The following is a 17,278-nucleotide window of genomic DNA, read 5'->3' on the forward strand; positions in this document are numbered from 1 at the left end:
CTGAGCTTTCTCAGAATCATCCTTACCCCACAAAGTGAGATCTTGCATGGAATCCCAGACCGAGGGAGATTGACAGTCATCTTGTGTTTCTTCCACTTTCTAATAAATAATCATAACAGTTGTTGTCTTCTACCAAGCTGCTTGCCTGTTGTCCTGTAGTCCATCCCAGCCTTGTGCAGGTCTACAGTTTTGTCCCTGGTGTCCTTAGACAGCTCTTTGGTCTTGGCTATGGTGGACAGGTTGGAGTGTGATTGATTGAGTGTGTGAACAGGTGTCTTTTATACAGGTAAGTTCAAACAGGTGCAGTTAATACAGGTAAAGAGTGCAGAATAAGAAGGCTTCTTAAAGAAAAATTAACAGGTCTGTGTGAGCGAGAATTCTTGCTGGCTGGTAGGTGTTCAAATACTTATTTGCAGCAGTAACGTACAAATAAATTGTTAAAAAATCATACATTGTCTCTCACAGTGGACATGCAAGATGAAAATTTCAGACCCTTTCAGAAAAAAGGGGAAATTTCACACTTTTATAATTATCTTTACAATGAAAGTGTGTTAAGAAATTTGTTCTAGTAGTCTATGATGACTTTTTCACCTTTTTTCAGCATCATTATATGCAAATATTGCCGTTTTGTGCTTGTCCCACACCCAGACTTTTGATCTTCAATGATAAATGAATGGTAAAGAAACGTTTTTTCTAATGTTTTAAAATATCTCTGAATAAAATATCAGTAAAATAATCAAAACATAATTGGGGTATTCAATGTCATACAACTGTTGTGATTTTTTTAAACAAAATGTAGTTGTCCCACACTATTGCCGTAATTTCCACCACAACACTGTAATGTCCCTTTAAACAGTTTGTATGAAAGATTGTTTGGGTAGTTTGTATGGAGATAAACAGTGACATCAGAACACATGTATATAGCGCCAAATCACAACAAACAGTTGCCCCAAGGCGCTTTATATTGTAAGGCAATGGTGTGGTGGAAATTACATTTACAAGGCCAATAGTGGCCGTAGTTAAAGAATCACCCGTGAATTTCTCTTACCTTATCTTATTTCTGTTTTTTGGTGGTTGTTGTCTGAACACCAGGTTGTTAGCTTCTGGACCTGCTCTCTGTAGGCTGCCTCATCTTTCTTTGATATCAGTCTGACCACTGTGGTGCTGCCAGCAAATGTTTTGACGAAGTCATTTCTGTGGGCTGGACTGCAGTCATAGGGGTCAAGACAGTACAGGAGGGGGCTCAGCACACAGCCCTGTGGTTAAGTGTGCAGGTGGAGTAAAGGTTGGGGCCAAGTCTCACAGTCTGGGGTCTGTTGGCCAGAAAGTCCTTGATCTAGGTACATGTGAGAGGGGAGAGGCCCAGGGTGTCCCGTTTTGTGGTCAGAATGTCTGGAATGATCATGATGAATGCCGATCTGTAATCCACAAAGAGCATCCTCGCATAGCCCAGCTGTTGTTCCAGGTGGCTCAGCACAGTGTTCAGAGCTATGGCATCCTCTGTGGATCTGTTCACCCAATATGCAAACTGGTGGGAGTAGAGTGTGGGGGAGACAGTCTTTGATGTGCTGGAGAACCAGTCTCTCCAAGCGCTTCGTTATTACAGGTGTGAAGGCAACAGGGTGGTAGTCATTGAGGCTGGCTATGGGTGACTTTTTAGGTACGGGAATGATTGTAATGGGTATATTTATACTTTTTTCAGGGTAAGGTCCTGGAACAAAAACATTTAAGGGCAGAGCCACAACAATGGGGAAGAGCCAATAAATGTATGATTGTTTTCTAAATATGAGTTGTTAACTCCACTAATTTTCATGAACTGTGGTGAAAAGTTAAATGTTTGAAACATCTGCAGATTCCTAGTGTTGCACTAATAAACCCTTTTAAACCAAATTTGCAGAAGGTGGTGGTGAAAATGTTTTAATCTTCTTTAACCCTCTGAGGTCCGAGAGCATTTTTTTTGGACAGTTCACTTACCTGGCATAAATGTTTTATTACTGCTGTTAACAGCTCTCCCTGCACCCCACAATCAAAATTTATGTCTCTTTTTTCAGGACAACCTGTACTTTCAGAATATATATGTTATAGTTGTGTTTTATAGGTGTAATAAAGGTTTACAATCAGAAATAAGAAAGCGGAAAAATCATTTTCCACACACATTTATTCAAAGCACACAGTAAACTATAATAACTGTTTTGACACTTTATAAAAGGTAATTTGGGCTTTTGTATGAAAGACTGTACAACAAAAAGGTTCAAAAAGTAAACACAAATGCACATTTTGAACAATATATACAAAATGGTCTAGGCATTTTGTTTGTCTTCATCTCAAAGCAATTTCTGTCTGCTATTACACAAAGGTCACATCACAAACTTCTACTGTGTTTTGGAGTGTTCTGTCCTGCTCTGAAAGCAGCTTTGACACCTTGGCCCATTTACACTCTGAGGAGCGGCCCTTCCCCCTTCACTACATTGATATGGCAAACAGTGCTTTACGCCGGAGCGAGAGAGCTTGCCACAGGCTTAAAGCCCCTTTCACACCAGGGCTGCTTTGAGTTGCGTCGTGCGGCGTCATTACGACGCAGCGTGGAAGCAACCCAGTGCCGAGATGATGCAGCTCGATGTCACAACATCGCGAGGGACGCAAAGGACAAAGCAAATCGGACGCCAAAAATTAAACGTTTAATTTTTGGGGGGGGGGGGGGGGGGTTCCTGTGCTCGACGCAGAAATTGAGTGGTTTCAGCGCAACTCAGGTCAAAGCAACGTTACTCGACGTGACTGGAAGCCACACCCTCGCAATATAATGTTACCCACCGCCAATTTGATTCCTGCTGTGTTCCATTGTTCCCGCAGTATAAATCACACAGGATTGTTTTTATACCGTGTACACAATACAGTGCTCTGTGCTATAATTTAGTTAAATAAGATTCACAATAGATGCACTTAAAAACTAAAAGAAGTGTCAAACAGAAATAGGAGAAATGAATACAACCATGTAGTGATTGGAAGAGCTCATTCAGCACGCAGTCCATCTGAAGCAAGTTGCCAGGTCTGCTACTTATTCATCACTTTATTAGGTGGAAGCGTAGAAGTTAAAAAAATAAACCTCCACCAACCTGCAGATGAGGAAGACTAGACATCTGTAATACCTACGAGAGGTTTGTGATGTCATGAGGCTAGAATGTTAAAGAATAACAAAGGAGAATTAATTGGAAGAAATTAATATCAAGGCTGATGTGGATCACCACCAAATTCCTCCACAAAATGTGAAAGTTCTTCGTGAGCCACATTTTACTGTCCACAGTCAGACTGACAGGTGTTCTCGCATAACCTCTGCCTTTCGCTGTCAGGTGATGATGTCCTAAAGGAGTGTAATTTTCCTTTTTTTTTTATGTTCACCTTCTGTCTGCAGCTTTGCTACGAAATGTTCACTGCACTTATTTTTCTGCGCTGCTCTTCCCAAAACGACCAACACAAACTAGACCAACTGTTATCATTATTATTAATTTTTAACTCAAAATAGTCCAGAAAACACATTCATCCCTATGGAGTAAAAGTGTCACCAAGTCTTGAATGTTGAGAACAGCAAATATAAATCTGGTATGAATAGAATAAAGGAACTATCTTTTTGTTAAGTGTAACAGATTTGGATCATAATAACGGTCTCTTCTTTTTTTCCTTTTCTCTTTACCTGCTGCTTCACGGGGCATCTTTGGCTCTCAGCTTTCTCAGGTATGTGAATGCTCGCGCTCATCTGTGCACTGTTCCACAGCAACAATAACCTAACAGCTGTTGTCTGATGAAGCTGTGGGCTTTTTAATTTTGTTGGAAATTTTCATGGACTGTGGTGCTTAATAATTTCATCTGGAGTGTGAAGTCGACTTCAGCTTCAAAGCGCAGCTGCTGCTCATTATAAAGAGCAGAAACCTTAACAATGGCAACGCTGCCATCAGTGTAAATAAATCAGGATGGCAACATTCAGGTGGATACAAAAACCTTCATTTACACATACACATAAGGTAAAAATAAATTAGAAATCCCTGGAACATCATATGCTTCCTCAGTGTGAGAGTTGAAAATGTAAAAAATGTGCAGTCGCCAAGAGAGGCCAAACACTTTGAAATCAAGACGACACTAACAAATCTAGCGCCATCTCACAACATTCGCCCCAAGGTGCTTCACATAACACACAATTCATAACACAGAGTAAATTTAAGATCAAGAAGGGCACAATAAAAAACTAAAACATAGTAGAATAAAAAGATATTACAAGGCAAACATAAAAACAGAATAAATTAACAATAAGACAGTCTAAAAAAGTGGGTCTTCAGTCTTGATTTAAAAGTCTCCACCATGTCGGACTGCCTTATAGCTGCAGGTACATCATTCCAGAGAGTAGTGCGATGGTAGGAGAAGGCTCTATACCCCACAGACTTCTTATTCACCCTTGAAACACACAGAAGCCCTGCGCCCTGTGACTGCAAGGGCCGCGCCGGTACGTAGGGCTTGACCAAGTCCACCAGGTAGGAAGGAGCCAGTCCATGAACAGTTTTATAGACCAGCAACAGGACTTTAAAATCCAATCTGGCAGAAACCGGAAGCCAGTGAAGGAACACCAGAATGGGTGTAATGTGATCAAACTTTCTACTTTGTGTCAAAAGTCTGGCAGCAGCATTCTGCACCAACTGAAGGCCCCTAATGCTGGACTGCGGCAGACCAGAAAATAAAGTATTACAATAATCCAATCTGAAAGAGATAAATGCAGGTATCAAAGTCTCAGCATCAGCCATAGACAGGATGGGACGAATCCTCGCTATGTACAAAGGTAGTTACATCAAATTGAGGAAAAAAGTTTGCAAAAACAAACACAAACAAATAAAACCTAGAGCACATGCAAACATTTAATTTGATGACATACAAGGTCTGTTAGAAAAGTATCCGACCTCTTTATTTTTTGCAAAAACCATATGGATTTGAATCATGTGTGATTGCATCAGCCATGCTTGAACCTTCGTGCGCATGCGTGAGTTTTTTCACGCCTGTCGGTTGCATCATTCGCCTGTGAGCACGCTTTGTGGGAGGAGTGGTCCAGCCCCCTCGGCGGATTTTCATTGTCAGGAAAATGGCCGAGCGACTGCCGCTTTGCTGCATCAAAATTTTTTCAGAAACTGTGAGAGACAGCCAGGTGGAAACCATTCGGAAAATTCAGATGGCTTTCGGTGAAGATCTTATGGGCATCATACAGATTAAGGAGCATTACAACCGGATTAAAGACGGCCCACAGCGGCTGAGGGCGCGCTGCGCTTCGAGCGGCCATCGACAGGCTGAAACGACCAGATCATTTCCAAAGTGAAGGCTGTGTTGATCCGGGACGTCGTCTGACTACCAGAGAAATGGCAAGAGAGGTGGACATAGCACTTTTTCAGCACATTACACTGTTACAGGAGATTTTGTAATGAAAAATGTGCGGCGGAATTCACGCGTGAGGATGGAGCCACGTAATGGCGCAGAACAAAAAGCACCTCCGTGTTGGAAGTCTCACGGGACATGCCCAGCTCTTCCACCATTCGGAAGATTCAGACGGCTTTGGGTGGCTTTTCAGTCGAGTGAGTATCCGAGAAACTGTCGAAGATCTGGGCATGTCACAACATGTCCTGTGAGACCAACACGGAGGTGCTTTTGTTCCGCGCCATTAGCGGCTCCGTGGCAAATTCCTCCGCTCCTGTTTTCATGACAAAATCTCCTTTAACAGTGGAATGTGCCAGAAAAGTGCTATGTCCACCTTTTCTGCCATTTCTCTGGTAGTCAGACGACGTCCCGGATCAACACGGCATTCAGTTTGGAAATGATCTGGTCATTTCAGCCTGTCGATCACCGGTCGGAGCGCGGCGCACCCTCTGCCATTGTGCGCAGCGCCAAATCACAACAAACAGTTGCCCCAAGGCGCTTTATATTGTAAGGCAAAAGCCATACAATAATTACAGAAAAACCCCAACGGTCAAAACGACCCCCTATGAGCAAGCACTTGGCGACAGTGGGAAGGAAAACTCCCTTTTAACAGGAAGAAACCTCCAACAGAACCAGGCTCAGGGAGGGGGATGTGTTAATCAATCAATCAATCAATTTGATTTATATAGCGCCAAATCACAACAAACAGTTGCCCCAAGGCGCTTTATATTGTAAGGCAAGGCCATACACTAATTACGTAAAAACCCCAACGGTCAAAACGACCCCCTGTGAGCAAGCACTTGGCGACAGTGGGAAGGAAAAACTCCCTTTTAACAGGAAGAAACCTCCAGCAGAACCAGGCTCAGGGAGGGGCAGTCTTCTGCTGGGACTGGTTGGGGCTGAGGGAGACAACCAGGAAAAAGACATGCTGTGGAGGGGAGCAGAGATCAATCACTGATGATTAAATGCAGAGTGGTGCATACAGAGCAAAAAGAGAAAGAAACACTCAGTGCATCATGGGAACCCCCCAGCAGTCTAAGTCTATAGCAGCATAACTAAGGGATGGTTCAGGGTCACCTGATCCAGCCCTAACTATAAGCTTTAGCAAAAAGGAAAGTTTTAAGCCTAATCTTAAAAGTAGAGAGGGTGTCTGTCTCCCTGATCTGAATTGGGAGCTGGTTCCACAGGAGAGGAGCCTGAAAGCTGAAGGCTCTGCCTCCCATTCTACTCTTACAAACCCTAGGAACTACAAGTAAGCTTGCAGTCTGAGAGCAAAGCGCTCTATTGGGGTGATATGGTACTATGAGGTCCCTAAGATAAGATGGGACCTGATTATTCAAAACCTTATAAGTAAGAAGACTAATTTTAAATTCTATTCTAGAATTAACAGGAAGCCAATGAAGAGAGGCCAATATTGGTGAGATATGCTCTCTCCTTCTAGTCCCTGTTAGTACTCTAGCTGCAGCATTTTGAATTAACTGAAGGCTTTTCAGGGAACTTTTAGGACAACCTGATAATATTTGTTTAATATGCGCACTGAATGACATATCCTGATCAAAATGACTCCAAGATTTCTCACAGTATTGCTAGAGGTCAGGGTAATGCCATCCAGAGTAAGGATCTGGTTAGACACCATGTTTCTAAGATTTGTGGGGCCAAGTACAATAACTTCAGGTTTATCTGAGTTAAAAAGCAGGAAATTAGAGGTCATCCATGTCTTTATGTCTGTAAGACAATCCTGCAGTTTAGCTAATTTAGCTAATTGGTGTGTGTCCTCTGGCTTCATGGATAGATAAAGCTGGGTATCATCTGCGTAACAATGAAAATTTAAGCAATGCCGTCTAATAATACTGCCTAAGGGAAACATGTATAAAGTGAATAAAATTGGTCCTAGCACAGAACCTTGTGGAACTCCATAATTAACCTTAGTCTGTGAAGAAGATTCCCCATTTACATGAACAAATTGTAATCTATTAGATAAATATGATTCACACCACCACAGCGCAGTGCCTTTAATACATATGGCATGCTCTAATCTCTGTAATAAAATTTTATGGTCAACAGTATCAAAAGCTGCACTGAGGTCTAACAGAACAAGCACAGAGATGAGTCCACTGTCTGAGGCCATAAGAAGATCATTTGTAACCTTCACTAATGCTGTTTCTGTACTATGATGAATTCTAAAACCTGACTGAAACTCTTCAAATAGACCAATAAAGATAGATTGATCATATTTAAGATCGAAGCACTAATTAATGGTAGGGCTTCCTTAAGCAGCCTGGTAGGAATGGGGTGTAATAGACATGTTGATGGTTTGGAGGAAGTAACTAATGAAAATAACTCAGACAGAACAATCGGAGAGAAAGAGTCTAACCAAATACCGGCATCACTGAAAGCAGCCAAAGATAACGATACGTCTTTGGGATGGTTATGAGTAATTTGTTCTCTAATAGTTAAAATTTTATTAGCAAAGAAAGTCATGAAGTCATTACTAGTTAAAGTTAAAGGAATACTCGGCTCAATAGAGCTCTGACTCTTTGTCAGCCTGGCTACAGTGCTGAAAAGAAACCTGGGGTTGTTCTTATTTTCTTCAATTAGTGATGAGTAGTAAGATGTCCTATCTTTACGGAGGGCTTTTTTATAGAGCAACAGACTCTTTTTCCAGGCTAAGTGAAGATCTTCTAAATTAGTGAGATGCCATTTCCTCTCCAACTTACGGGTTATCTGCTTTAAGCTGCAAGTTTGTGAGTTATACCACGGAGTCAGGCACTTCTGATTTAAAGCTCTCTTTTTCAGAGGAGCTACAGCATCCAAAGTTGTCTTCGATGAGGATGTAAAACTGTTGACGAGATATTCTATCTCACTTACAGAGTTTAGGTAGCTACTCTGCACTGTGTTGGTATATGGCATTAGAGAACATAAAGAAGGAATCATCTCCTTAAACCTAGTTACAGCGCTTTCTGAAAGACTTCTAGTGTAATGAAACTTATTCCCCACTGCTGGGTATTCCATCAGAGTAAATGTAAATGTTATTAAGAAATGATCAGACAGAAGGAAGTTTTCAGGGAATACTGTTAAGTCTTAAATTTCCATACCATAAGTCAGAACAAGATCTAAGATATGATTAAAGTGGTGGGTGGACTCATTTACATTTTGAGCAAAGCCAATTGAGTCTAATAGTCTAATAGTGTTGAGGCTGTCATTCTCAGCATCTGTGTGGATGTTAAAATCGCCCACTATAATTATCTTATCTGAGCTAAGCACTAAGTCAGACAAAAGGTCTGAAAATTCACAGAGAAACTCACAGTAACGACCAGGTGGACGATAGATAATAACAAATAAAACTGGTTTTTGGGACTTCCAATTTGGATGGACAAGACTAAGAGTCAAGCTTTCAAATGAATTAAAGCTCTGTCTAGGTTTTTGATTAATTAATAAGCTGGAATGGAAGATTGCTGCTAATCCTCCGCCTCGGCCCGTGCTATGAGCGTTCTGGCAGTTAGTGTGACTCGGGGGTGTTGACTCATTTAAACTAACATATTCATCCTGCTGTAACCAGGTTTCTGTAAGGCAGAATAAATCAATATGTTGATCAATTATTATATCATTTACTAAGAGGGACTTAGAAGAGAGAGATCTAATGTTTAATAGACCACATTTAACTGTTTTAGTCTGTGGTGCAGTTGAAGGTGCTATATTATTTTTTCTTTTTGAATTTTTATGCTTAAATAGATTTTTGCTGGTTATTGGTGGTCTGGGAGCAGGCACCGTCTCTACGGGGATGGGGTAATGAGGGGATGGCAGGGGGAGAGAAGCTGCAGAGAGGTGTGTAAGACTACAACTCTGCTTCCTGGTCCCAACCCTGGATAGTCACGGTTTGGAGGATTTAAGAAAATTGGCCAGATTTCTAGAAATGAGAGCTGCTCCATCCAAAGTGGGATGGATGCCGTCTCTCCTAACAAGACCAGGTTTTCCCCAGAAGCTTTGCCAATTATCTATGAAGCCCACCTCATTTTTTGGACACCACTCAGACAGCCAGCAATTCAAGGAGAACATGCGGCTAAACATGTCACTCCCAGTCTGATTGGGGAGGGGCCCAGAGAAAACTACAGAGTCCGACATTGTTTTTGCAAAGTTACACACCGATTCAATGTTAATTTTAGTGACCTCCGATTGGCGTAACCGGGTGTCATTACTGCCGACGTGAATTACAATCTTACCAAATTTACGCTTAGCCTTAATCAGCAGTTTCAAATTTCCTTCAATGTCGCCTGCTCTGGCCCCCGGAAGACATTTGACTATGGTTGCTGGTGTCGCTAACTTCACATTTCTCAAAACAGAGTCGCCAATAACCAGAGTTTGATCCTCAGCGAGTGTGTCGTCGAGTGGGGAAAAACGGTTAGAAATGTGAACGGGTTGGCGGTGTACACGGGGCTTCTGTTTAGAACAGGGGTGGGCAATCATGTGCCATAAAGGGCCGAGACACTGCAGGTTTTCCATGCAACCAATCGCCTCAGCAGGTGATTTCATTAAAGATCAGTTGTTTCAGCAGGTGATTTCATTGACAACCAGGTGTTTATGTTCAGAGCAGAAGCTCATCAGCAACCCACCTGCTGAGGTGATTGGTTACATGGAAAACCTGCAGTGTCTCGGCCCTCGACGCCCACCCCTGGTTTAGAACTACGCTTCCTCCTCACAGTCACCCAGTCGGCCTGCTTTCCCGGCTGCTCGGGATCTGCCAGAGGGAAACTAACGGCGGCTAAGCTACCTTGGTCTGCACCGACTACAGGAGCCTGGCTAGCTGTAGAATTTTCCACGGTGCGGAGCCGAGTCTCCAGTTCGCCCAGCCTGGCCTCCAAAGCTACGAATAAGCTACACTTATTACAAGTACCATTACTGCTAAAGGAGGCCGAGGAATAACTAAACATTTCACACCCAGAGCAGAAAAGTGCAGGAGAGACAGGAGAAGCCGCCATGCTAAACCGGCTAAGAGCTAGTAGCTGCGCTAAGATAGCGGATTCCTAAAAACACACAAAGTGAATAATGTGTAAATAATTTAGAGGTGATTCAGCAGAGGGAGTGCTTTAGTTAAGGCACGTGAAGATTACACTGTGAAACAAATCGTTATCTAGTTAACTAGATCAATCTAACTGCGCAGATTAAACAGCTAACAGATACAGAAAAACACCGCTGTGCTCCGGAACAGGAAGTGATACAATACCGCAGTGAGAGCCAACCACCAGTAGAGTCAAGCAAGAGCTCGCAACCACATCAGACCATGTGGTTAATCTGTGTGATGCCCATAAAATCGTCCCTGAAAGCCATCTGAATTTTCCGAATGGTGTCCACCTGGCTGTCTCTCACAGTTTCTGGAAAAATTTGATGCAGTGCTGCTCCAGCCGTTCAGACATTTTCCTCACAATGAAAATCCGATGAGGGGGGAGGACCAGTGCTCACTCAAAGCCTGCTCACAGGCGAATGACACAACCGACAGGCGTGAAAAAACTCACGCGTGTGCACGAAGGTTCAAGCTTGGCGGATGCAATCACGTGATTCAAATCCATAAGGTTATTGCAAAAAATAAAAAGGTCGGATACTTTTCTAACAGACCTCGTATCTTCTGTAAATGCTCACTATGCACACAGAAAAACTGATGCATTGTGAAGAGCAATGTGATAACGGAATTATGAACAACAGAAAAAAAGATTTCTGTCTGTAGGACTTTTAAGTATTCAATACATTGCAATTAATAAAACACAAAACTTTCAAATAAATAACTAAAACTTGCTCGACTCTGCTGATCAGGTAGAGATAAAAAATAATAAAACAATGTAATGCACCGAGTGGTCTGTCCATTAAAAGAAACCTGTTTTTGTGTTGCTTATACTTCTGTTATGTTGTAGCTATTTGTTGTATTTTGCTACAGATTATATTCAGACCCGGCGCCACGAGGAGGCGTTTGGGGGCGACGCCCCCTCATGTCATCAACCCCGCCCCCTCGGATGTGAGAGTTATCAAAAAATAAAAATAAAAAGAAAGAAAAAGAAATACTGGAAAATATAGCAAAATATTAGTTATTCGATAATATCATGGATTTAACAAATAAAAAACATTAACTAAAGTAATTAATTTTAAAACAAACGGATATGGCGTGTGTCTGTGTTCAAGTGATTTGATACGTTGGGGGTTGCGCTTGTTAGTGCGGCAGAGGGCAAGGATCCTGAGTCCAGCGATTATGGCAAGGTGGACGAACTAAAGCATGCTCGATTTATTCAAGCAGTGTCAGAGCTGGAGTTCCTGGGATTTGTCAAGTCCACCAAGCAAAAGGCAGATCCTGCAGCACGACTCACTTGGGGAGGGTGTTAATGCTGCATTTACACATAACGACGACAAGTCACGAATGCCACGAAGTACACATTCTTGGCCGCTGATCACGAATGTGATGATTCGGGGCAGAGGCGTCAGGTGTCCTCAGGAACTGCTGCAACCTGTTACCACACGTTACGATTAATGGCACCTGTTGCTGGAGAATTATCAGGAACCATTGCGCACGGTCAAGAATAGTGTTCCGTGTTGTTGCGCGTAACAGCGCATCGTTAAGTTCTGTCACGTTGTGAATGAGGTGAATTGTCTACACACACACACCCATATTCATCCAACCGAATTCAGATCGCTCCAGTTTTTCAGAAGAACTTTGTGACTGCATGCGTAGTTGGGCTCTGTGCCATGGAGTGGCGCACATGCCCAATTGCGCTGTGTTTGTGCTTGTGATGGAGGGCTGTATGTGGGGTTAATCTACTGTCTCGTGTCGTTTCTCAGATCAGTTGTTGGTTTGCTTTTGTGGTATGCAGGAGATCACTTGACCGAGGGTCTATACGTTCAAATAATAATTAAAAAAATACTGTCATCACTCTTTACTCTTAGTCAGTCTGTTGTGAAAGTGTAGGAACACGGACCCACAACAGGGGGCGCAATGAACGGACAATGGAGGAAGGTGAATAACAAGGTTTACTATTGTGAAACGAGCACAATGAATACAACAATCACAATTTGGGGTCGAATCCGCTGGTGTCGTGTGGGCAGGCTCGAAGGTAGGAGACGTCCGTCTCAGTCGAACCGAAACCACCCAGATCTCCTCTGCCACCGAACCCTGGAAATACTGGAACCGCCAAGTCCCGAATTCCCAGGTGGCCACTGCCTCCGCTCGTCGGATCCGGTACTGCTGGCGGGAGAGAGCAACAACACAGGCGTGGATGCGACAGCACCCAGCAACGGAGAGGGGAGAAGCCGCCTCCACCTCCAGTTACAGTATGACAGGCAGGTGAGTACTTATGTAAGCAATTCAGCTGTCCTGAAAAGGTTTAACAAATCTGTTAGCTATGTAGTCAGAATATAAATGCAGAGAACGTTACCTTCGTCTAAAGGCGATATCTCGGCACTGAGGTGTAGACGCCGTCCTCCTGATATACCTCTGTGCTGAGTGGAACAGCTGTGTCCGGTGATGGGTGACAGCTGTCACCCAGGCTGCTCCCATAAGGCGGCAGCGCCCTCTGGTGCCTGGAGCCCGCACTCCAGGCAGGGCGCCCTCTGATGGTGGTGGGCCAGCAGTACCTCCTCTTCAGCGGCCCACACAACACAGTCAGTCTCTTACAACGGTGTAGCCTAAATACGTGAGCTTTCCAGGAGCGCACCCAATTCATTACGCATGTTCAGAGGCACGTCCCCTCCGGTGCGCACTTTTGTTGGGGGGGGGGGGGGCCCACCCCCTGTGATAAACTCATCGCCCCTTAATATATTTTTTTTTCTGGCGCCGGGCTTGATTATATTTGTTTGTGTTCTCTGTGTTTGCAAGTGTTTTCTCAGTTTGCAAGAAAAACTGCTGTAAATTTGTAATAACATTTATGACTTAAACATGATCCACAGTGTGAATTATTCAGCGTTGTGCACAATTGAACTGTTGGCTTTGATTTCATTTTTCTCCACTTGGGTTCTTCCCACTGGACCCCTCGCAAACCCACATGGTGCATTTTATTTCCACGTTCCCATAAGTACACACAAGGACAATAAACCACATGTCCTCAGGAAACTCAGTCAGGCCGCTCAAATTAATAATACAAACACAGTAAGCGCAGCGCCGTGAAGCCTCAGCGAGTCACTCGTTGGACAAGTTCATAGACGTGAGTGGGGGGAGGAACAAAAAAATATGACTACACCAATTAATCTGTGAGCTTTTGTAAAGCAGACTGAGCATTGGTTTAGCTCATAACTACATATGGATTCCAACTGGTTCAAACAACTGTGTGAAAAGAAGCCAGAGCTCAGTTTTTGGCAACAGGGAGAGAATATCAAAGGTGATCGCTTGGATTTCACAGTGCTGGGCTACAACGGTGCCCTCAGTGTTCTCAAACATCACGTTTAAAAGATAATGAGATGAAGATGAAATGACACATTTGGCACACTTTTTTCCCAGTTTTACTCCTGTGATGAGAAGTGAAAAATCAAAACCAAAAACAAAGATGGCAGGTTCTGAGTTTATCAACAGTTTTTACCCGTCAGCGCGCCAAGGCTGCAGGAGTGATGTCATCACACTCACCGTCTGTCCTGCTGTTTCTCAAGTTCTGAACATTTGCTGGAAAAAATTTAAATACATGTTGACTGATCAGCTCAATTTTCAGAATAGGATAAGTTCAAAGTGTGTTAGTCTTTGGTTCAGAAGGTCAAAGGTCAACATTACTGGAAGTGCTCTGAACACCATAAATTGCTTGAAAGAGTGATAATGTCTGAGGTTCATCTGAGCTTATTACCAAATGTGATATGTGTGATAGGTAACCTCACTTTAAGAACACTGTTGGTTTTGGGGGCATAGGGTCAAAGGTCATGCTCACTGCACACGCGCACACACACACACAAATCATTTTTGCGTGCGAGAAGTTGCAACCAAGCTTGATGTGTATTTTTTGAAATTGATTTCAAGAACCCATTGGATGTAGGACTCATAATGATAATAATTTAATATTTATATGGCACTTTCTAATAAAATAGGTCATGTGCTTCCTCAAATAAGATGCAATGAAACATCGACCATGTGGTTAAAAAAATGGAAACTATAAAAGAAATTTAATAGATAAATAAAATACATTGAAAATGATATTAAAGCTACAGTGTGTGGAATTTAGGGGTGCTTATTAGCAGAAATGGAATTTAGCATTCATAACATCTATTCATTAGTGTATCACCTTCAACAATGACATGTGTGTTTCCATAAGTTTAGAATGAGACCTTCATATCTAAATGGGAGTGGGCCTTCTCATGGAGGCTGCCATGTTAATACAGTAGCCCAAAAGGGACATAATTTATATTCCACATTTTTGCAGTGCGGTTGGAACACTGAATTAAAAAAAAAAATAGTCAGTGGTTGCTTCCCTACACATTGTCTGCTGGTTTCTAGTGCAGGCTAATAAGTTGGAGGTTCAAACATATTGCTTATCACAAGAAAAGACAAGGGAGCATGAATTCCCATTTCCAAATGAAATGAAAGTGTGAAAGGAAACAAAATTGACAGGTGATGGCAAAAATGCAATCTGCAATCTCGCCACTAGATAAAACTAAATTCTACACATTGTAGCTTTAAGTACAAAGTTAAAACATTAAGGGCCTGATTAACTAAGATTCCAGATAACAAGTGCTAAATTGCGTGGGCAATGCAAGCTTTTGTGCATTAGGGTGTAGACAGTTTTGTAGGCAGTTTACTAAGAGCATAGAAGTAGAGAGATGGAATGCCAACTTTTGATCTCGGGCCGAGGTTGTGCCGCGCATACATAACAGGAATTGGGGTTCTTCACTTCCGGTCTTTTGCTCTGCAGCCAGCCCTTCTTTCACAGGTATTATTAACTCCAATATTCTGCTGGGAATTGATTATATCAAACATCACAAAATAAGGTTAAAGGTTTTGATCAGTTAATCTGACTAAAGGTTCAAAAGACTAGCTTGTCTTCTAGTCCATTATTTTCTTGTCCAAAACGTGGTGCTAAATTTATCGTCTACACTTCTACAGGGATACAGTTACTATTTATTTTAATTTATTGAGATCTTATTGTTCTCTGTTCAATTTGTACTTATTTTATTGGTATCCCAGTGTAAATTATTATATATTAACTATACACTTACTGCTACTTGCATTAATTGATGAGATTATAATGTCTTTGCAATCTGTACATGTTTAATCGAGCTCCTCAGTGTTGTCACATTTTAGCCTTACATGGACCACAATGGAAATAAGCATTTGTTTTATGATGTCATTTGTGTATCATTGATATATTCACCTTTCTGTGTTTATATTGATTTTACAAAATAAACTCAATTCTGTAAATACTGATGATTTTTGTTTTACTCTACAACCCCAATTCCAGTGAAGTTGGGACATTGTGTAAAATGTAAATAAAAACATAATACAATGATTTCCAAATCCTCTTCAACCTATATTCAATTGAATACACCAAGATATTTATTGTTCAAACTGATAAACTTTATTGTTTTTGTGCAAATATTTGCTCATTTTGAAATGGATGCCTGCAACATGTTTCAAAAAAGCTGGGACAGTGGTATGTTTACCACTGTGTTACATCACCTTTCCTTTGAATAACACTCAATAAGCATTTGGGGACTGAGGACACTCATGATTGGGTATAAAAGGAGCATCCCCAAAAGTCTCAGCCATTCACAAGCAAAGATGGGGTGAGGATCACCACTTTGTGAACAATTGCATGAAAAAAATAGTCCAACAGTTTAAAAACAATGTTTCTCAATGTTCAATTGTAAGGAATTTAGGGATTCCATCATCTACAGTCCATAATATAATCAGAAGATTCCGAGAATCTGGAGAACTTTTTACACATAAGTGGCACATAATCTCTCTACGTCTATGCTAAGAGTAAATGCACAATTGATACTAAGCAAAATAAGTTAATGCCAAGGTTTTGAACTCACCAAAACAACAACAAAAAACAGCACACTAACAACAAAAACATATCAGCACCCACTGAATTTCCTTTTGACCTTGACCATGTTGCGTGTGCAAAAAAAACCCCACTTTGATTAATAAAAAGCTATTTGCATGTTTCCTCCCATAATTTTATGCACTCTTGAGGACAAACCCCAAATTGAATATTCATCAATGCAAATGACCTAAATGGACAACGTGTGCTTTTTTCAATATCTGAAAGACACAACCCTCAGTGCGCTCTGTTATTAAACCAGCATGGATGTTTTTGCAAGTGCTATGGTGTTTGCACAAAATTTAACACGCACAAACCATTAGTAAATCAGGCCCTAAGAATTTTAAAATGTTGCCAACATCAGATTGTAGACCATCAAGAACAGAAACATCTTCAATTTACTTTTACAATCTTCAGTTGAACCCAGTTACCTAACTTAATTTGGTAACTATTCCATAACGTTGTTGCATGAACTGATGATGATGTATGACCTTCTGCCTCTGTTAAGCTTCAGTACACACAGCAGGACAAACACATTCAACCTAGCAAATTCAGCTGCATAAGATGGCACGCATTCAGTATAAGGCAATAGCAGAATGTCAGCAGAACAGCACAAGAGCAAAAGTGAAGGTCACCGTTGCAAAACAAAAAACAAAAAAACAGTGATTTGTAAGCTCCCAGTGTTCTGTCTGTGATCACGCTATGATGCCTCTTGTTTTCAGAGTTAAAAGTCAAACCTGTATCTTACACTGACATTTGGCAGTCATTTTTCTTTTGAATGAACTTTTAATTTCTGAAAAATCCAACATAAGCTCTGATCAGATCAGAAGAAAACAGCA

The 17,278-nt window shown here is 41.7% G+C and overlaps 1 protein-coding gene across 4 annotated transcripts in view; it reads left to right on the forward strand.

Annotated features, from left to right (window-relative positions):
• LOC117518860 (homer protein homolog 3-like) overlaps positions 1 to 17,278 on the forward strand; it is a 158,825-nt gene that overhangs the window by 100,816 nt on the left and 40,731 nt on the right. For 3 of the 4 annotated variants that reach the window (XM_034180097.1, XM_034180098.1, XM_034180100.1), the window contains one exon: positions 3,721 to 3,729. The exons of the other annotated variant lie outside the window; for it this stretch is intronic. In XM_034180097.1, coding sequence (XP_034035988.1) covers positions 3,721 to 3,729 — 9 coding nt within the window. The remainder of the gene's footprint in view (positions 1 to 3,720; positions 3,730 to 17,278) is intronic. 4 annotated transcript variants of the gene reach the window in all.

This window comes from Thalassophryne amazonica, chromosome 10 (genome assembly GCF_902500255.1).
Source record: "Thalassophryne amazonica chromosome 10, fThaAma1.1, whole genome shotgun sequence".
Classification (NCBI taxonomy): domain Eukaryota; kingdom Metazoa; phylum Chordata; class Actinopteri; order Batrachoidiformes; family Batrachoididae; genus Thalassophryne; species Thalassophryne amazonica.